At 39.4% G+C, this 21,946-nt stretch overlaps 1 protein-coding gene across 30 annotated transcripts in view; it reads right to left on the bottom strand.

Moving 5' to 3' along the window:
* The window catches only part of SGIP1 (SH3GL interacting endocytic adaptor 1), a 207,391-nt gene that overhangs the window by 43,004 nt on the left and 142,441 nt on the right, over positions 1-21,946 (bottom strand). For 10 of the 30 annotated variants that reach the window (XM_032302807.1, XM_032302809.1, XM_032302808.1 and 7 more), the window contains 5 exons: positions 20,753-21,253; positions 13,961-14,088; positions 12,994-13,120; positions 7,883-7,948; positions 6,906-6,965 (listed from right to left, as the gene is read on the bottom strand). In XM_032302807.1, coding sequence (XP_032158698.1) covers positions 6,906-6,965; positions 7,883-7,948; positions 12,994-13,120; positions 13,961-14,088; positions 20,753-21,253 — 882 coding nt within the window. The remainder of the gene's footprint in view (positions 1-6,905; positions 6,966-7,882; positions 7,949-12,993; positions 13,121-13,960; positions 14,089-20,752; positions 21,254-21,946) is intronic. The other 20 variants (XM_032302827.1, XM_032302825.1, XM_032302828.1 and 17 more) reach the window with 5 other exon arrangements.

A 21,946-nucleotide genomic window follows, 5' to 3' on the forward strand; every position in this document is an offset into this window, starting at 1 on the left:
GGAAGTGCCCATCTCCTCCATTTCGTGTAAATTCCTAGAAGGCAGAAGCATCATTTTCCCCCATCATTCCTGCACAGGGGCTTAAGAGCTTCCCTTCTTTTCATCATTGACCCTAGTTCCCTTTTTCTGCTCTGGAGAGCAATTTACCTACACTTTAGGTTTTAAAATTGTCTGCACATAACAACTCTTCTTTCTGGAGCTTTGTGCTGATCTCATTAGTTCTCTATCAGGTAACTATAGTCAGTGCCCAGGCATGTGTAATTCAAACTCAGGTTCATCTCTTTTACTGGGGAGTAAAAGTCTTCGATCTTGAGCAAAGCAAGGCCATCTGGCATGCACACACACACACACATATATATACATATATATATATATATATATATATATATATTTTTTTTTTTTAAGAGAGAGAGAAAGGGCTGGGGGAGGGGGAGAGGGAGAGGGGAAAGATAGTCTTAAATAGGCTCCACACTCTGCACGGTGCCCAACTTGTGGCTTGATCTCACAGCCCTGAGACTGTGACCTGAGCTGAAATTAAGAGTTGGATGCTTAACTCACTGAGCCACCCACATGCCCCTAACATTTATATATTTTAAACTTATTGAGTTACTCATTTTCTTTTGACTGAGGGACACATTCAGAATCAACTATGTATTTTGGACTGTTATGGCCCTAAGTGAGTCTCATGGAGATACAAGAGAAAACTCCCAGGCTTAGTCGGTACCAGAGACCAGAGAGATTACTCTGGAGACAAGGAAAATAGCAGACATAATAAACAGATGCATCTTAGGTACAGAAGCCAAGCTAGACTTCTGGGGATCTTCCAGTTCGGTAAACACGTCAAGGTACTAGAACGACGGCATTACTTAGGGCGTGGAAGCTCTGTGCCCCTTCCCCAAATCTTGCCCCATGTATGTCTTTCATTTGGCCGCTCCCGAGTTGCAGCCCTTATAATAAACAGGTAATAGAATGTAAAGCTTAGTTCTGTGAGCTGTTCTCACAAATTACTAAACCCACAATGGGCGTTTGTAAGAACTCTCACTTTATAGCTGGTCAATTAGAAGCACAAGTGACAAAACCTCAGACTTACAATTGGCATCTGAAGTGTGGGGCGTGGGGGGCAGTCTTCTGAGACTGAGACCTTAACCTGTGGGGTCTGCACTAACTCCAGATTGTTAGTGTCAGACTTGTTTAGGGTAAGGGGGTAAATGCATACATCTGCTGTCAGAAGTGTTGTGAGTAGTATTGAGAAAGAGCTTCTCCTTCACTGACTTCCTGCACAATTTCCAGCATGCCAGCCATGCAGTAAACATGAGTGAGACAGGGAAACTGCCTCACAGAGCAAGAACCCAAGTGACATATCAGCAGTTGGTCAATCTGGAGATCTTCAGAACCAGGCAACTAATTTCTTATGAAGCAACAATATGAATTCTGAAACCCTCAGCAGATCTGCCTGGTAGAACATTTTGCAGGTTCAGTCTCACTTAGCTCTTAACAGGCTCGGTCTATTTAGAAAAACTCTCTGTGATCCTCAGTTATTAATAGAAAGGATTTTACATTTCATATTTGCCATGTAGTTTCCATATAAATATTCAGAATAACTAGGGAGTGTGATTTTCCTATTTTTAATAAAGATGGTCTTGCATCACTGTTTTTTTATGTTCCTATACACTTTTTCTTAACCTGGTCATACTTAACACTGTCATTTGCTGAGGTGGGGATTCAATAACTTTACCACATCGTTGACTACAAAGGGCCTACCTACAGAGGGTGGGGGGTGGGGACAGTTAGTGGACACTTCCCACTTAAAGAATATTGTGAAGTTAACAAAAACAGTTGCTCCCCAGAAAACAGATCACACCTTCCAATTTTCCTTTGCCTAGTGACTCTCAGATAGATAAATTAATATCCCCTGGCCTTATGTGAAAAATTTGACCCGTTGGCTTCTTACAGGATGTGATTTCTATGTCATGGTAAGGAAAGTTGTGTTGTCCATGACTATGATTTTGTCTTACCAATTATCAAGTAGGGATATTTAAAACCCTAATAAATGAGGTCAGAAATTTAAAACGTCCAAGAGTCAACTTTTTTCACATAGACAATGTAATTCCAAGGAGGAACATGTAACTAACTGTTATTGTAGAGATAATTAAAGTCATTACAGAAACAGATTTTTCCTCCAAGGGATCTAGAAAAGAAGTTGGATGTCAGGTAGTGCTAGTGCGCTGAGCATGGGGTGAACAGGAGACCAAAGGTCTTCGTGGGGTCAAAGACAAGGTGTAGTTAGGGAAATCCAGAGCTGGGGAATGGTGGTCAGGAGATTTGGGGAAACCCACCAGAACCCCTGACATCAAGGGGCTGTTGCAAAGACTGAATGAGGTCATGTATGCAGAGCAGAACATCATCTTCTGTCTCCAGCTAGGCCACCTGGGTTCAAATTCCCACGGTGCCCCTTCCTGGCTGAGGGATCCTGTGAAAGTTACATATATTCTCTGACTCTTAATTTCCTCATCAGTGCAGATGAAATGACATAATACAGGAATGTACTTTGCACATAGTAAAGCACTCAAATAATATTTATTTATTATGACCCACTATTTTTATACCCTCAGGTTCCCCTATTTAAAATTGCAATCTCCAATACACTCCATTGAGAGTGTATTTCCCTATTTTATTTTTCTCTGGAGAACTTACTAACATCTCCATGCTATATATATTTTACTTATTTATCTCCTTATTTTTGACCCTCCACATTAGAATGTAAGCTCCCTGACTATAGGGATATTTTTCCATTTTGTTTCTACTGGGGATTGATTCCTCAATATATATTTGCTAAATGAAAAAAAATCATTGTCTAATCTAGCCTTGGTATATAGAAAGGATGACAAATTGTTGGTTATGAAATAGCCAAAATGACCTTGCCAGTGGGGACCATTTCCAATATCCAAGATGTGGCCAGAGGTGTGGATTACTGAGTAGCATGGAGAGAAAGTATGTTGGAGCTCAAGAAGTCAAAGAGACCCTAAAACCAGGATGTTGGCTGGATCATCCACATCAGTCTATGTCACAGGATAAAGCTAGGAAGCAAGGTGAAGAAGAGCGTAAAAAGGGGCTTCCTGCTTCTCTAAGCCTGCAGTTAAATGCAGAAGAATGTGGGTCAGCAGTGAACAGCAAGAAGGAGTGGTGGGCGGTGGAATCAGCAGGTGGGCTGCACACAAGCCAACAGGAGGTGGTCTGGAAGTGCCAACAGGGAATTGGGAGAATTCAAACAGTGCCTTGGAGCCCCGTGACATATGGCCCACAGAAGACTGGAGAACCTTCCAGGGAGTGTGCTACAGAAGCGATGGTCTCCGAAGAGAGCTGGGATTCAGTTAAGGAAACAGGTGGGCGAGGTTGGCAGAGAGCCTGCGAATGTAGAGGAGGGTGTTGCTAAGGATGTGACATTCCTGAAGGCGTGATAGGGGTGAGAGCACTAGCAGGAGCACAGAACAGTCTAGAGATGGGTGTGCAAGAGGCTGTATGCACAGAGGATGGAGATAGTATTCAGACACAAAGACACTTAAGAATCATTACAAGGTTTTTTGTTTGTTTTTCATTACCAGATAGATACAAGATGATTTTGTAGTTAAATAAGCTAATCAAGGAGAGGGACAGCAAATTTCTGGAAACATCTTCATGTTAAAAATGCTCTAAGGATTTGTTCAAATGTCTAACAGTAACATCTTCCGCTTGTTATGGAAATATCTTTCCCTTCCTTCCATCTCAGAAGAATACTTGATAGCTTCAATAGGATATACTCTTGGATAAATTAATCTGAGTCATTACCTTTCACAACTTTTATTTTTTTTTAAACCCAACTAAAATAGATTAAGATATTACTGAAATTGTTTATCAAAGTGAAACATTAAGAAAAGCTTTGGAACTCTTGTGGGTTAGAAGTGTTGTTTAACACTTTTCTATCTTTCCTGTTAAATCAAATTTGAAAGTATGAAGCATATCATGTTTATATCCAGATAAATTCATAAGCCAATGTTCACTAGTTGGTTGGTTGGTTGGTGAGTGGCTCAGACACTTACTTACTGTAAGAACAAAGGCACTGTAAGAACAAAGCAATGAATGAGACCAGCTAAGGTTTTGAGCACTATAGAAACAGTATTTAGATGCCAATAAATAATTATTTAAAAGCTGTTTAGAACAAGTGAATAATCTGATAATGAAAATGATAGTATGAATAATACTATGAATAATACAAGAAAATGATAATATGAATAATAACAAATGTGGGCAAAACCAGAGTGCCCTAGGAGAATATGCTAGCAGTGCTATTGGATAGAACATGTGGAATGACTGTCCATTTGGAGTTTAGAATTTGGGTTGGGGGACTATTCTCAAGGGGACTTCCATGTCATTTATCATCACAGCGGAAAATTTAAAAAATCCTTCCAGCTTGCACTAGGTAAAAATACCTGAGGCTAGTATATGTAAATGGTGAAAACAAACCTTCTCCATTTTTTAAAAAAAAGGTTTTATTTATTTATTTGTCTATTTTGGGTGTGTAGAGCTAAGGGGGAGAGGCAGAGCCGGAGAAGGACAAGTGGACTCTGCGCTGAGCATAGAGCTGATGCGGGGCTAGATCTTATGACCCTGAGATCATGATCTGAGCTGAAACTAAGATGCTTAACCAACTGAACCATGCAGGAATCCTACCCTTCTCTATTCTTAAGACAGCCATTCTCGTTCAGATGGCAAAGGGTTAGGTTTAGTTTCTCCTAAGTCCCGAAGTTCATTTTAATGTACTTTTATCTGCATAAGCATTTCTTAATGAGATAGTAGGGGCAAATATTTGTGATATGGCTGCTCGCATAGTCCCTCTGGAAGCCTTTTTTATACTTCTTTGACTTGTGCAAAATCCAAGATGAAGGTAACATGGTACTAGAGAAATAAATACAATTTATTTCTATTAAAACACCTTCTTGCATGACTTTCTTGATTTAACAAGATGCTTATGAGATACAGATCTTACTAATTAGAATGGCTATGTTACCAACTTTAGTTGCCTACTATTATGTTTTATATTATATAATTATTTTCCTAAAATAAAAAAAAAACTTAATTCACATTGATATTCCACACAGTTACTAATACTTATATTTGGTTGATAATATATATTTTGAAAACAAACAGACCAATAACTTAAAATTATCTTTAGATAGGTATCTTCAGAAAAAGTCTCTCTCTTTATTTAAAGATACCCAAACTCAAACACAAGCAAACGAGTCAATAGATATTCTAAAAGCAAAACAAATGGAAACAACAAACACGTGGAAGTTCTTTTTGGTGGAGCCCCAATTACTTGAGGCAGGGTTGACAATATCATATTGTTCAATTTCCTCATTAAAACAGGGCCAACTATTCTGCTGCGGCCAGCCTGAACACGAGAGAGGGCCTTTACATAGGCAGGTACTTGCTGTACTTTGGGATTACCAACCAATTCAACTGTAGCTTCTCCTTTTGAGATGTGCTGATCAGTAAAAAGACACTTGAGTACTATTTAATTCCATCTAATTCAAATAGAAAGTTTAGAAGGTCATGAGTTTGTGGATTTTGCATCTTAGTTATTACAAAAGTAATGACCCGAGGCAATGAAGACTTCTGATATCATGTAGGAATCATGCATCCTCCCCTGACGACTGCCTCTTCACCTGTCCTCCACCTGAGCTAGGACAGGATATCAGATATGTGAGAAGCTTTAAATCAGATTACTCTTTTCTGCTGCTGCCCAGGCTACTCCAGGCTAAGGACTTCTACTTCTAGGACCATCTTGCAGGGAAAATTCACCCTTGAGAGAAAAAAAGCCACACCTCACAAGCTACTTAAAAATCTCTATCAGTCATTCTGATTTTTAAAGTTGCGATAAAACACGCACTCATGTTGGAAAAGTTCTTTTTGCTGTCGTAAAACACAAAGACAAGTTCAATGTTTAGATTCGACTTTAGAATAGAATACATTTTGGCCAACTTTTGATCCTAGGAGAAATTTAGTTACTTAAAATGCTAGGAAGTAGGAGCTTAAGTGATACATATTTGCGGGGGAGACCACCCACAATTAAATTAAATTATTTAAGTTTTCCCTACAATTAGCTTAAATAGTATTTTTTATCAAATGCCAAGCCTATTAAAATGATTTAGAATTCAACATAAAACAGAAGAATGCTAATCCTTAATTCAGAATATAACAAATTATTCAACAGTGAGGTTAAATATCTGGCATTATTTATGTAAAGTCACCTTAATCTTCTAAAATGACAAGTCCAGAGATAGTTGTACATTTTCCTACAGCCATGTCGGTTGCAATTTCAGTAGATGCAAATAGAATTTACTACAGTACTCCTTTTTGCTCTTTTCCTCATTTTTCTGATCTCCTGTGCAGCATTCCTTGTCATAAGACTATGTTTTACAATAACAGATGTCATATCTGAAATATTAGTTATCCAAAACAAAATTAAATGCCAATTCCAACCAAAAAGTCCTTATATTTGTCATATTCCTGTCGTATCTGCAAAAGAGTCTGGAAAGAGCCCTGGTTGACAGAGTTAAGTTCCTTGGCCAAAAAAGGTGTTTGTTTGCTTTTTTTTTTTTTCCTCCAATTTAACACAGTGAATTAAGTAACCAATATTGACTACAAATTGGCTTGATTTTTTTTTAATATGAAAAATTGAAGATCCCATACAAACCAAATTCATGTCATATTTTCTTTAGTATTTCATATTTTCTAAGTAGCCATAGCATTCGTATATAGAAGGTGAGACCAGGTCTTTTGGAAAGAGAACTGGGATTTGGAAATGCAGATGGGAAAAAAAGGATGAGGGGTGTAAACTAGAATCTGGTATGCTATGTACTACTTACCTTCAAAAGTCAAATAAAACTTTCCTCTGTCAAACCAAACGAGGGAAGGCTGTTCATTCTCTGTATGGCCAGGAGTTGAAGCGGGATGGGAAAGGTTAAGGAGAGGGAGAGAGAAGGACACAGTATGAGTTACAGGTCATTAATCTTACTATGGGGGAGGGCGGAGGCACTACATGCCATTAGCGTGCAGGAGAAAGGGAAGGCTGGTAGTCTATGTTTTGGTTTTGGTTTTTAGTTCGGGAAACAGAAAGCAAAAGCAAAGCTATGGAGGCCTAAAGGGATGGGCACGTGTTGTTGGCAGCTTGATACTTGGAGCTTGAGCGCATGGAGTGGAAGTCTTCCTGGCCATGCAGGGGCGTCAGCATATTTTAACTGCACTAGTTAGGGCAAATGGTCATCAGCAATTGCTGTATCCATTTCATCTTCAGTGTCATCCCCTTCTATATTTTCAAAAAGATAAACTCGGTGTTATGGGTTATATCAAACTTAGCTTAGGTTTTAAATGACATTGCATATCAATTTAAAGTTCATGGAAGATGTCACACCATCTTCCGTCCCCTCGCCTGGAATCACCTTAGGCATCCAGACACAAAACACCCTTCACCTACGTACCAAAGAGAAAACAAGATTACTGACATTCTTCTACTGTATTTTAAATCAAAAAGCAGTCACTGGACATGTAATTCCGAGCAGTTAAATTATTCCTTTCTTTGTAAATTCACAAAGCAGTGGCATCTCACCTTTTTCAAACCTTTTGAGAAACTGTCATGCAACCTGCTGCTTTTTAATACGTTCATTTAAAAAAAAATTGGTAGAATGAGTTCCACAATGAAAAATAAATAGATAGGGTGCTTCTGAGAGGCACCAGACACTCATGAGGTGAGTAGCATGTCCATGAAGTTTACAGCATTCAGATGGCGTAATGGCTTGGATTTTTAAAGTCTGGGTACCTAGACATCACTCGGCTAGCACCATACCTGCCAGCGTTTCACAGCGCCTTTCAAACGAGGGCAGTTTGTCATAAAAAACATCATCTTCTGACACTACGAACCAAAGAAATATAAAGGAATGGAAAACAAAAACACAAATACAAACCCCAAATGAAATTAACAATACACTACACTGGTTGAAACACAGAAATGATATTAATGGAAAAAGGAAACAAAACCTAATACGCTGGGATAAGGATGAGAGGATACAAAACAAGTGATGTGCTTATTTTATGATGGTTCTATGAGAAAAAAATTAAAAATTTTAAAATTAAAAATTCAGTATCTGTGAATTTGGCTGAAGTCAGCTCCATGGAGGAAATCACGTTCCCACCTTTTCAGGGAATTGTTAAAGGCACTATCATTAGTAATTGTCTTGTGTAAGTGCATTTCACTCAGACACAGTTCTCAAGTGGCCAGACATATGTCCATCAATAGAACCTCTTGGTACACAGGGTCACTCAGAATACAACTTCTCTCTGCCCCGATGGGTAAGAGTAAGCTTTCAACAAGACTAAAAAAAAAGCAACAGTATAAATCTGAGGTTGTTGAATGAAGTATCCCATTTCAAACTCATTGGTATCCAAATTTAGTTTGCCTTGAGCCCATCTTTAGTTGTTATGGCCTAATAATTTTGGACAACATTACTGTAATTCCATCTTTGGCTATGGTATCCAGCTATGGCCAAATGTCTTTGTAAATTGATCACAACAGTTGCTCTGGATCCCAACCATTCCAGATCTTTGCACATGGTCTCCTTTCTCACCAACTAACAAACACAGGTAATTGGAGTTCTATGCTTTGCGATAAAAAAAAAAAAGTGCCTGATTCCACAGGTGTTAAGAGTATTATTATAGCTTAAATTAAGAATTGAATAAAATCTATATAAACAGCATAAGGGAGAATCCTCCCTACAATGTAGAGAGGATAAGGAATTTGATGAGGGTAGTAAAATTATTCTGTAAACATTGTTTCTTGGAAAAAATATCCCACCGGCTTGCCTCCTTGATTTAGGAAGCAAAGCAGGAAAAGAAATTCTTTGTCAGTTTTTAAGGTTCTAGGATAGCACCTGTCAATCAGCATTTATTATACAGGTGGCTTCCTTGGTGGCTAGAACAAGTTAACACAATGCATATAATATTTATAGGAGAGGAACAGGGCATGGCACTAAGAAGGACACTCCATAATCTGTCCAGAAAATATGAAGCAAAACAGTTACGTTGGCAGTAACTGAATGTTGCAATACTCTTTCATACCTGTTAGTGGGAAATGATGGAGGATATTTCTTCCCTTTGAAGAACTAACTTCGTATTTACAATTTCTTTAAAATGAGGAGCCTCCATCATGATGAGCACTGAGTAATATATAGAATTGTTGATCACTATAATGTACACCTGAAACTAATATAATACTGTATGTTAACTATATGGGATTAAAAGAAAAAACAAACTTAAAAAGAAAGAATAGAAGGCAAGAATTCGCATACCCCAAAAAATGGGCCTCCAATATTGCCATTTGTTTTTTGAATTGAAGTTACAAAAGAAGTTACACAGAGCTGAATAACATGCTCATAATTTTTTTGTGGTCGTTGTGGATATTGAGGGCTTCAAAGAAAACATCATAACTAAATTGGGAAACTTAACAGGTGAATTATTGGATGGCTCTGTGGTTGCTTTAAATAAGGGCAACACTCAAATTAAGTACAGAAGAAAAGAATTTCCTTAGGAACTAACAATGGAAATTGCCTCAGATTGGTCTGGGATGGGGAAGTCAGAACTAGAGACATCTTTCAAAAAAAAACCCCAAAACCATATATATATATATAAAATAAAGTAAAATAAAATAAGATAAAATTATATATATATATATATATACACATATATATGTATATGTATATATATAGTAAGAATTTTTAGTTGAGACCAGGGATATCCATCTCCAAAGGTCTTTCTGTGCAGAGTTATTGGCATTAATACAAATATTTTTAAAAGAATATTCATCCAATTCAGAATTGCCACCCAGCCTGGAGGGACAAAGACTTGGATAAAATATTGTAAGATTTAGATGCTACAGCTACTATTCCAGTACCAAATATAAATCACTTTTGCTTAGAGTTCTACGCCAAAGGAAACATCAAAATCCACCTACGTTTCCTTTGATGCCTGTAAATGGTTACTTTTCATTCATTCAGATTTCTGAGAGGATGTTAAAGATGCAGTTGAAACTGCATAGTTAACAGAGAAGGAATATAATTAACAATACAATTAATAATATATGTATTTTTTCATTTAACAATGAAAAAATTGTCTTCATGGTATTGTTACTACATTTGAGTACTAAAAAGAAAAAAAAAAAAAAACCCCTAACTCTCAGCGTAGAAATAAGAAAAAAAGTAAGAAAAATGGATATTGAAGTTAGACGTAACTCTGTTTATCTCTAAATGTCTAAAAGTTTGCTTGTTTCTTAGACTAATTTTAAACATTTTTCTCTATTCCTGTAAAATTAGTAGGATTTTCCCCCAAAATCAAATAGTGAAGGTCTTCTGAGTGTTTCTAGTGCAAAAGGAGTATACTATATTTCATTGATTCTGATATGTGCACTTTTTCACATTTAATATCTCTGGAATTGGAATGAGTTTGAGAATTAAGTGTGATAAGAAAGCACTGTTAGCTTACTTTAAAGTTTTCCCCTCCCTTTCTTAGTCATATATAAAATAATAATGTATCTTCTTAAATTCAGAAATGTACAGAAAGTCCTATTTTCAGGTGCGTCATTAGATTTTCTACTTTATAATCACAGCTTTCATGAAACATTTTATGTCCAAATTTTGGGAGCATATTCTTTAAAAAGTTTAGTGCTTGGATTGCATTCCACTATGCGATAAGCCAGTACAAATAAATACATACAAAGTTTCCACCACACTTGACCCATTGGCTCAGATGTCATAGGAAATGTCAAAAAAGTATTGTGTGGTAGGAGGGAAATGTTGAGCCACCAATCTCAAAAGTTTGCTGCTGAAATTCTCTATCCCCCGCAAGCCATTTGACTGCATGAAGTTGACATTCCAAGTCAGTCATGAATAGTCAGCTCTTTGGTGCTGAACAGCCAAAGCACATCCTCTCCAAAAAGAGATAAACAGCAATACATAGGAGCTGCCAGGCACCCATCTGACAGGACATTTACGTCAGAGGGAAGTGGCTGTCAGGTGACGCACAGCAGCAGGAAGTAAAGAACAGGATCATGAGGAAGAGGACAACCAAAAAAACAAACAAAATACAACAACCCCCCCCCCCCCCGCCAAAACCCCAGAATCAAACAAATCAGAATGGTCCTCAGCAATGAGGCAATATAAGTATCTTCTTAGGGATATATATATATAATTATATAATTAACCCCTCTGTCATTCATCCTGAAAGAATGCATACTGGTTGTGCTAAGAATCAAAGTCACTAGCCAGGATTTGAGACTTCTGTGGCAGGGAGTATAAAAACACATTGTATAAAACATGGACACAGTTCAAATTCTCTGTGTGTGTCATTTTCTCTATGAATCTCAATGAGTTTAAAGAATATGTTAGTCAGTCATCTGAGGTCAGTTGAGGTCTCCTTTGCAAGGGAGAGTTTATGCTTCTTACTTTCCTCTCTGACCATCCAGGAAAATCAGAGTTGGTGGGACAACTAATCTTGAGGAAAAACCAACCCCAAACAAAAGCCTCCAAATAAAACAAAAACAAAAACAAACAACAACAACAACAACAACAACAAAACAGAGCAAGAAGGGGAAATGGCTGTAGCAATTAGGAGTATTAAACAGTGTTCCCCCAAAGTTGGGACATTAAAGAAAAAACAAACAAAAGACTCCAGAGAGAACTGACTGAACAGGCATCTTAAAATAGGAAGCCCCAAGTTACCTCAAAGGATGATGCAGAGAAAAACAGAACTTGGCTATATTAATAATGTTAAGTATCTGTTCATGAATAACTGACTATATTTTTACCAAATTTGAAGGATTGTTCGGGGCTAGTCTGATTAAAAATAGAGAACACATGATATAATTGAAATTCTCTTTGGGGCCCCTATGAGGCACACCTTCATTCATATCCCTGGGAAAATAGGGAATTCTCCAGAAGAGCTTCAGGCTTTGATCAAAGTACTCACATGGTCATGCTCTTCTTGGGTAAATGATAGCAGGGATTTATTCAGCTTTGAGTTAATGATTCTCCCAAGCAGTGCAGGAGGGGCCAGCTGGTTGACAATATGGAAGACTTGGAGGGGAATTCAGACAATAAAGGAAGCCAGTGGGAGAAAATGGAAGGGCAGAGCCCCAGGTTAGAGATACCATGCAAACACGAGAGAGACAACTGCTTATGGAAGACGGGTAAAGAGGTCCAGAGAGATGAGCCTTGGGAAGAGGAAAGATGCTCTGGGCAAAATGAGGCATTTAAACCTGGGAAAACCAACCAGCTGAGCAGCCAGTCTCAACTCTTGACTTTCATCACACCAGAAGGAAAGAGGCACAAAGGCATTTACTGAAAATGCCAGCAATGACTTATTTCTCAGGGAAAACTGACCACACATCACTGAAATGCACTAGAAAAGAATGTCACAAAGTTTGCTCAAGTCCCACAATGCCAACACTTATACCATCTGTCAACATAAGGACAACCAAAAGTGATGAAGAAATGAAAGCTTTAAGAAAATAAAAGATTGAATTTTGTGATTTCTCATGTGGTACACGACTAGAACTTAAATAAACATTCCTCCTCAAAGGAGACTAGTTTTATTATAGTAATAATATGCAAATTACAGGACCTTATTTGATGATTTTTTCTTTACTTTTATGAGTAGCTCTGTATGGAATAGCATAAGAGAATTCCTGCAAAATACAGGTGTAAATGATCTTTTATTTGTTTATTTGCTTAGTTGAAGCATTTTGCCTCCTTTGCTGAGAAGGTGCTTTCAAGAGAAGAGTCAGCTGATAGTAGCAGAACACAGAGCAAAACAATTTCAACCAGAAGTACAGGGCCTTGAGGTTTTCAGATCATACAAAATAGCCAGTCAAAACAACAAACGGATTAAAAGACAGGAGATAATTTTTACCAACTGTGGGAGTGGTGGCTGCGCTCAAGGAATTGGTGGATGATATTGAAGAGGTACTTTCAGCTCGGGCAAGGGGTGCTATCGGAGGAGGGCTGGAAGAATGTATGGGAGGGCTAAAAGGTCTGGGCTGCAGGAAGAAGAAAAGAGAAGAAAATTAGATACACTTGTTCCGTGTTATTGACACCTTCCAGCCCTGGATATGACAACTCAGGTTCTTAAAAGAGTATAGGCGACACCATTTTTTATTTTGAAATTGATTCTATCTCTATAGGGGCTTGTGGATGGAGTTAGAGGAACCACAAACTATGGTGTGCAGGTAACCTCCTGTGATAGCTTATACCCATTTAAACATATTTAAATACAGTATACTCAACTGAGCTAGCTAAACCAAATATTATGGACATCACTAGATTGTAACTTCTGTGCATGGACAGCAAAGAAATGGTCCTCTTCCAGAAGTCTCTTAATTGTTCACACAGAATGTCACCTCTTCAGCCTTAAAACATGATGCAAGAAACTTCTGGAACAAATTTATCAGGCTACCATCCTCCTCTATATTCACATGGTGTGCTTAACACCAATAAATTCTCTTAGTCTGGGGATGGAAACCAGGACCTACCTCTTTTGGAGTCTTCCCAAACCAGATAAATAGGGTGAAAGGAAACCTCTCTCTTTCTAAAGGACTTAGCACAATTGAGCATTACTAATTTGCCCCAGATGCACTGTAGCAGAACTGAGAACCCCAGCCTCCTAATCCTATCATTTTAGATCCCGACTTGAAAGATGGTAGAAATTGAGGGAGGGAGGGTTGAAATGTATACCCATGCTGCAGTGACTGCCTTTCAGATACCACCTGTCAGGGTCATTCGTACGAGGCCATGGAGGTAGCCTGTGTTGCAGCATTTTGGCTTCTGTTTGTCATTCTCACCGTGAGTCTCTGAGCAAGCCAGGGCAGAAGGGAACGTACCACATCTCCAACTCCAGGTTTTCCTGGAGGTAGCTTTGGCCGAGATGGAGGCCGGGGAGGTGGCGGCGGAGGGGTGGTGCTGCTGCAGGGAACCAAGGGAGTGGCTGGTCTAGCTGGTGATGACGCACCTGAAAAACAAGCTGGTATTAACAACAGTGGCCCTAAATGCGTGTGGCTGAGAGCAGTCATGGCCGAATCCCCCTTCCCCTTCCTCCCAGTACAGCGCCAGCCCGGGACACTTTTCTTCACCCCAGCAGTTAGTACACTCAACACTCTAGCATCTAGTGTGTATGTGTGTTTTTTTCTTTTTTTTTAATAAAGAAAAAAAAAATCACTCCGTTGAACTAGAGTTGATGGCAGAAGCTGAAGCTTATTGCCTTTTGTTGTCATGTGACACCCAGCGAAAGGTAAATCCGATTATTCTCTGTGATGGAAAATACGCTTTCAATCCCTTTCAGCCTGGTGGTGGGGACCTTTCATTTTCACCACATACACACCAAACTTCTAATAGATTCTCTTGTTTTGACATATTCAGAATTTATGTCCAAGGTGAAAGTGGAGGTTAGACCTTGAAGGAAGGTGAATGATTTTTCCGCATTATATATATACATATGCATACATACATATACATATATATATATTTAAACATGTATAAGAGAATTATCCTTTTTACTGTGCTTCAGAATATGAATGCAAACTTTAATAAATAAAAGTAAACACTTGATGGCAAGCAAAGGACAGAATATAGGAAAGAAATGTTACACGAGCAATTTGCAGTTAGAATCTTAATAACAGAATTACACTAAATTTAGAGGATTGCATTTTTTGAAGGACGCTGTTTAGGAATCTGTTCTACGTAGAGTTGGCCCATGATGATTTTTGTGGTGATTTTGAAAAGACCCTCTTGGATTTACTTTTCTGGCTGTCAATGACAAACATGGGAAACACAGAAGACACACAGAGGCCGGCATGCACACTAATCAGCACACCAGTAGGGTCTTGAGACTCAGGGGGTCAGACTATCCTTAGTCAGATCACTAGGGGGCGTGGATTAACTACTTGATTCCAAACCTGAAGAAATTCTGCTCGATATTGCAAACAGTGCTTATTCAGAAAAGGTCCAACCAACTCGGGAGGTTTTGTCACTTCGGTTAGAAGCACAGGTATCAGATCATTCCAAGAAAATTCTAAGAAATCCCGCCTCAGGAAAATAACTGCCCACTCCTCTCCTCCCATCCAACATGCCACAAAACTGTGCTTTCTGGAGAAACCCAGATCAGCAAGATGCTGGTCTCCATCTCCAGATCTTCGGATTCCCAAAGAGCTTTGAAGTTGAAAAGCAAAACCCATCATCTTGGAATCTGCTCTCATCTTAGGAGAGTCCCTGGGGGGTAAACCTTGCTCCCTTTATTTAAATACAACCTGAAATAGTGATTGTGCTGTGTTTCCATGTGCTGTTTGTTCTATGTGTAGTTTCATTAGTGTGAAACCCTACTAAAATTACTGTCTTCTCCATCCCTATCTCTACTGCCTCTCCACCCCATCACCTTCTTTTCTGTATTCTTACTTTTTATTTTATTGGGTCAAGATCAATGCTAGGCGCTTCACATGCATTATTTTATCCCACACCAAGTTTTGTAGGAATGTACTATAGTTACAACAATCAGAGCTAGAGCTCAGAGATATTGGGTAACTTGTTCAAGGTCCCATAACTCGGATAGTTGATTTAAGTCCAAGGCCCAAGCTCTTAAATGCAGTGTCTTGTAGCTTTAGATAGAATGTGAAGTCCCACATTTTGCACAACGTCTGCCCTCACTTTTGCAACAGCAGCTTGAACATATCTCTCTCAACGTAAATATTTTTAGTCTTTGGCTAATCTTTTCTTGAATTAAAAAAAGAAGATATGTTTTGACAGGTCCCACTACAAAGTTTTCCTTTTGACTTAATAGACTGACACCCAGGATGTTTTCAAGGAAACAGAAGTGACAGCAGAGAGATGGAAAATAAACCTTTAAACAACAAAGTCGTTGTCAGGAAGTTGCATGGGGCTTTTTCTAGGTTCTGTTTCATTGGAAAACCACGCCATAGGAATGGTTCAAAATATCTATCCATGGTTCTATTTCCAAGAAATAGTCTTCTGAATCAAGCTCAGGAAAAGGTCAGCTGCTTATCTTTTTTCTACATGTTCTAAGAGGGAAAGTTTTGAAAATCCTTGTCAGTAGTGCTTGGGAAAGTTAATGAAAAAAACTGAATGAAAGGGCAGATGATCTGAGTTCTGGCCTTGCCTGCCTCTTACCGGCTGTGGGATCTTAACCTCTCTGAACCTCAGCTTCTTATTTTAAAAAATGAGACATTTCCACCTTACAAGGTGGTTATAACAGTGGAAATGGAAAATGCATATCAAGTGTTTATTAAACTATAAAATGCTACCCAAATAAAAGGAAATAGATGTTGACGATGATGGTAAAGACTGTCTTTTCCTGTAGACACAACTAAAAGCAAAGAAAAAAGTGGCTAGTTAAATGTTTTTCTCTTCCTCTCACTTTTTCCTAACTGGATTGATTTAACTGACTTGTTGTGCAGTTTGAAAGACACTGAGGCACTGCTTAAGAGGCAAAACCCTCTTGACAGAACCCTGAGGTTCAGCAGAGGGTAGTCAGGGCCTAAGGGGAATTTTATAACTGAACTGAGACTTCCCATGCTTTTGTGAGATCACACAATTGTTTCATATTCTAGAAGACTATTTGTAGGTCTCTAGCCTCATTCTTTGACCTGGAATTATACCTTCATTTCTTCTACAAGCAGTGTTTATTCCCAAGAGCTGTGCTGGGAAAAAACCTGGACATTCGCTGTTTCAGATTTAACTTTGAAAATCACCCGTCAACTTCAGAAAGTTGACAGCCATTGACAGGCTTTCAACCCATTTGCTGCTTCAACTTGAAGTTCTAATATAGTTTTTTTGGTAGCCACATAATCACTGCTTCAACTTCCGTCTTTCTTTGTTGGCTAGTGGCTTCCCTATTTGGACTCTGCCACTCTATAAGACTTGTAGTTAGGAAATATATTCTTTAGGTCAACCCCAGTTAGCTCACACTCATTTGTTTATATATGTGTGTGTGTGTGTGTGTGTGTGTGTGTGTGTGTGTGTGTGTGTGTAACATCTAATATTGCCTTAGTTTCTCATGTTGGAAAGTGTTGCACTAAACATTCTATCTTTATGGATACCTCTCCTTACCTGGTCTCTACAGGCCAATAGAACTCTTTCTCTGTCCCATTCCCTGCCACACCACCCACAAGGGAGAAGAAATGGCTTTTGCCAAGAGAATCATCATCTCCATTCCAATAAAGCAAAGTTCTGGCCAAACTAGGTATTTATAACTTTGCCCTAAGGAAATGGAAGTTCTTGGAACAAATTCTTAACTTTCAATTGCTTTTCAACATCAGGTAACTCAACTGATTCACAAGGCTTCATGTAATGTCTGCACTTGGTCAGTGACGAAGTGAGTGAAATTTTAAAATTAAGCATAATGGTGCCTAGTTAAATATAGTTTGAGATGTACAGGAAAACTAGTGTTATCAGACTAAGTTTTATAAAAAGGAGCTCTTGAGAAGCATGGCTCATTTTTAAAACATGAGGCCATCTCCCATTATCTTAATCATAAATTTACATTTCTGCTAGTCTGTGTATATTCCATCAATAAAACATTAAATGGCAAATAAACTGGGACTTAATTAAGGAGATAATTGTGCAAAGTTTTATTTATTCATGAGCTTCATTGACCCAGTTCAATCTTCCACTTAGAAATTCAATCTTTTATCTGCAAAGTATAGGGTTTTTTTTTTTCCAGCTCAATTATTAAGAATCAATAATCTTTACTGGTAACACCTAAAAATAATTTCAAATGATTTATGAAGCTAAACAGAGAAATGACAACAAAATTCTTGAAGATTTCAGAAAGAAAGCTAAGGCTCCCTTCTTCACTCATTAGATCAGTGGTCAATTCAATTAAATATCTTCCAGAGTCTTGTGGAAGGTGATGGAAGAAACAGATGAGCGACAACTCTGCCCTGTCCTCCCTTCCCCAACTAAACCTGTTCATTTTGAGGCAAGCACAGTGACCCACCACTGGAACAAGGGGGTTATTCCTCTAGAAGTCTTTTCAGAAGACTGAGAGCCTCGTTCTGGGAGGAGAGCACCATTAAGACTCTGGAAGCCTTTGGTGAGTGCTGTGAAGTGTGTAAACCTTGTGATTCACAGACCTGTACCCCTGGGGATAAAAAATATATGTTTATTAAAAAAAAAAAAAAGACTCTGGAAGCACTCCCCTCTCTGACAGGAGACAGGTCTGAAGTTTGAAATGAAGGCTTTAATTACGATTCTTTTATTACCTTTACAGTTAAGTAAGGAGGCTTATATCTCCAAAATGATCTAAAAATGCAACAGAGGATGAAGGTGGGTGCTCTAACCCTTTAGAATTATTGAGAGGTGCAGAGAGAGTGGGTTTTGAGAGAATTGTTGGTGACCCTGTTGATGACACAGGTCCCGACAGGTGGGTGTCAGTGGTCAAATAAGTTTGGGAGATTTTGTAACTAAACTTTAAGAGTAGTGGAGCATAAGAAATAACATGGAGGTCATGGGGAGATGGAGAGAAGGGAGTTGAGGGAAATTGGAAGGGGAGATGAACCATGAGAGACTATGGACTCTGAAAAACAATCTGAGGGTTCTGAAGGGCAGGGAGCCCGGTGGTGGGTATTATGGAGGGCACGTATTGCATGGAGCACTGGGTGTGGTGCATAAACAATGAATTCTGTTATGCTAAAAAAAAAAAAGAGTGCCTGGAGAGCCCTGGGGTTAAGAACTCAGGCTTAGAATCAGACAGACCTGAGTATGACTGAGTATCCCAAGTCTGTCACCTGTAGCTGTGTAAACTTGGGAAAATTACTTGACATCTCTGAGCCTCAGTATTCCCAAGTTCACACAGCTGCAAAACAGGAGAAATAAGAGAGCATTTATCACATGGGATTGTTGTAAGGACGAAGCAATGTGCACATAGGATTAAGATGATAACCAGGAAAAGAAACTATAGCTGTTATTCTTGGCAAATTAAAGGTTCTCAGGGGTCCTGTGGTAAAGAAAACTGCTAATTTTGTTTTAACACAATATGCCCCAAATTTATTTGCATATTAGGTAGTTGTCCTTCTTCGGTGGAGGAAGGCACCCGGGACACAAGCAGTGATAGAAAAACATTGATTTTGTGTGGGGTATAGGTGACTCTCCAGCCCTCTCCTTGATCAGACTGGATGCTTGAAGCACAGGAATTCTTAAACACAGAGCAAGCCCTGAACTTACTCCACTGAAAGAGGCAGCAATGATTAATGAGTATTAGAGTGGAGACAAATGTCTTTCCTTCCGGTCTCTTACTGCATGGAAATAGCATAAACTTGGTCACCTCTTCCAAAGCAAATGAAAAACAAAAAACTCATGGTACTCAGAAGGTGCCTAAACTAAACCTACAGGCACAGGAGGGAAGGCCCCGGGGGCAGAGGGGGCTGGTTCTTGCCAGATCAATGTGAGCAACAGTAGGAGAAAAAATATGGAAGAAGAGACATTAGAAAATCTTGATCTTTCTTCAGCGTGCATGGCAGGTGTTGCCATCCTCTTATATGATGGGAACTCAAACTGAAGCTTCAAAGAAGGGAAACCAAAATGTCAGGTTCAACATCAACATTTGCACAGGAAGTCCTAAATGTCCATTTCTGACAGACTTCCCCATCCCCTGTCACCATGCTTTGAGTTTACTTCACAGCTGATGAGCTTACCAAGATAAAATCAGAGAATAATTTGTCTTCAGGGGAACTTGATACACTGTGGATGTAGTAAGGTACGTTCTTTTTGCTGTCCCCTAAGAATCTCATTTTCAAACCCTACTTCTTTTTTTCTGAAGTAATTAGAGGGGTTAACATGGTTCTCCCTCTACGGAAAAAGAAAGAACTGGGAAAAAAAAAAAAGTAGAAAAAGAAAGAACACCGTGACCTACCTACCAAAATTAGGACCCTTGGGAAAAAACAGTATAAACTTTCAGTTATAAGATGAATACAGTCTGAGAAGCTAATGCATAACACGGTGTTGTGTTGTATTGTATAATTGTATTGTATGATTGATGACACCATATCGTATAATTGTAATTTGTTGAGAGAATAGAGCTTAATGTCCTTGCCTTCTCCCTATCCAACCCCACCCCTCAAAGGTAAATATGTGGTGTATTAATTAACTCGATGGGAAGAGTCCTTTCACTGTGTATATAAATCTATAGCTCAAGTCATCACACTGTACACTTTAAATATCTTATAATTTTGCCAATGATAATAAAGCTGAAAACAAAATAAAACAAACTAAAAAACGTCCTTGTACAGGCATCTGACAGGGAAATTAGACACTTAACATGAAACTCTAGGCTAGGAAATCTGCCTTTCTAGAACTTTCCTGAAGTCCAAACAATGACAAAGCAGCTTCTTTAAAAAATATGCACTTCTTAACAGCAGGGTGGAAGGCAGGGCGCTCCCAAGGAGCGCTGGGACCAGGGTGCAGGGCAGAACACATCACAGACTTGCACTATGAGGGTGAGCATTCGATGCACTAGGACATGCCATGGGGCCACAGAACACCCAGACCAGAGGAGGGATGGCTGAAGCTCTAAAGCCAACTGCCAGGCAGGAGGAGGGTGTTGCTCACGCTGCAGCAGCCACGGCCATTCCCCGTCACATGAAGCACACTCAAACAGTAAGACGTACCACTGGTGGTCCCCGTACCACTGCCCGAGCCAGGTCCAGGGGATGAAACCACAGTCCTGTAGGTGGGTGGTGGTGGGGGAGGTGGGGTCGCTCTCTGTCCCAACCCAAAATCTTTGGGAGATGAGATTGTTTCTAAGTAATCATCTTTAATGAAGGTCTGCTCAGCGATTTTCTTCTGGACTTCTTCTAAATTGAGCGGCGACGGTACATTGCGAGGACCACCAGAGGGTCCTGGGGGTCCTGGGGGGCCTGGAGGGCCCGGAGGGCCCGGAGCTGGGGAGTCAGATGGGTTGTCTGATGCAGCTGGTGGGGACACCACCTTTTCCCTTGGAGTCAACTCTGGAGTAACACGTTCCGGGGACGTATCAGAAAAAAGGACCCACTTTTCTTCAGCATTAACAGCAACAGACTTGGGGGATAACACGGGCCCAAAAATGCTGTCCAAGTCATTGATTGATGGTAGTTTTTCAATTTTGGCCTCTGTGGCTGACTGGTCATTTCCTGTGGTTAAAGTAGTTGATTTTTAACTTTAATTGACTTGGTGAAAATTATTTGTATGGGGCGGGGGCGGGAGGGGTGAGGCAAAGCATGGTAAACAGATTGCCCTGCAAGGTGTGAAAATAACCCGGATCAGAGCTGAAGGTGAGGAGAGCATTCTCTGCCCCCATAATGTGAGCATCACTTTTTTAGATTGTGGTTTTACCCTTTCTGCTGGGTGACCCCAGGTAGCTACTTTTACCACCGTGGGGCGCTGAGTGCTCTTCCGCTCTCAAAGGCTGCTCACAAGAGTGCGAAGGGTGATCTCTTTGAAAAGGCTGCGCTCGGAAGAGGTTCACAGAGTTCAGGCTCTGGAACTGCAATTCCAAAAGGGAGGTCCCTTCAGAAAGTCTAGCCTATAGACAACCCCGTAGAAAAATAATTGACAGCCGAGAATCACCCTCATATTTGATCAAGACTGTCTGTTCCAGCTTATTAAAATGTATGCCGAATCTAAGAATATCTGTTAGTTTAAAAAAACTATTGTATCAAAATCAGCTGTACATCCTCTGCCTTAAAAACACCAGAAACACAATACAAAGGTCATTTAAAGAAATATCCCCACACGTATATTTACAAACACACACATATACATCCCACATTCAACACACACAGGTTATTGAGAAGACATCTACTACTTATCAGAACTGTTACCTG

This window comes from Mustela erminea, chromosome 10 (assembly GCF_009829155.1).
Source record: "Mustela erminea isolate mMusErm1 chromosome 10, mMusErm1.Pri, whole genome shotgun sequence".
Classification (NCBI taxonomy): Eukaryota; Metazoa; Chordata; class Mammalia; order Carnivora; family Mustelidae; genus Mustela; species Mustela erminea.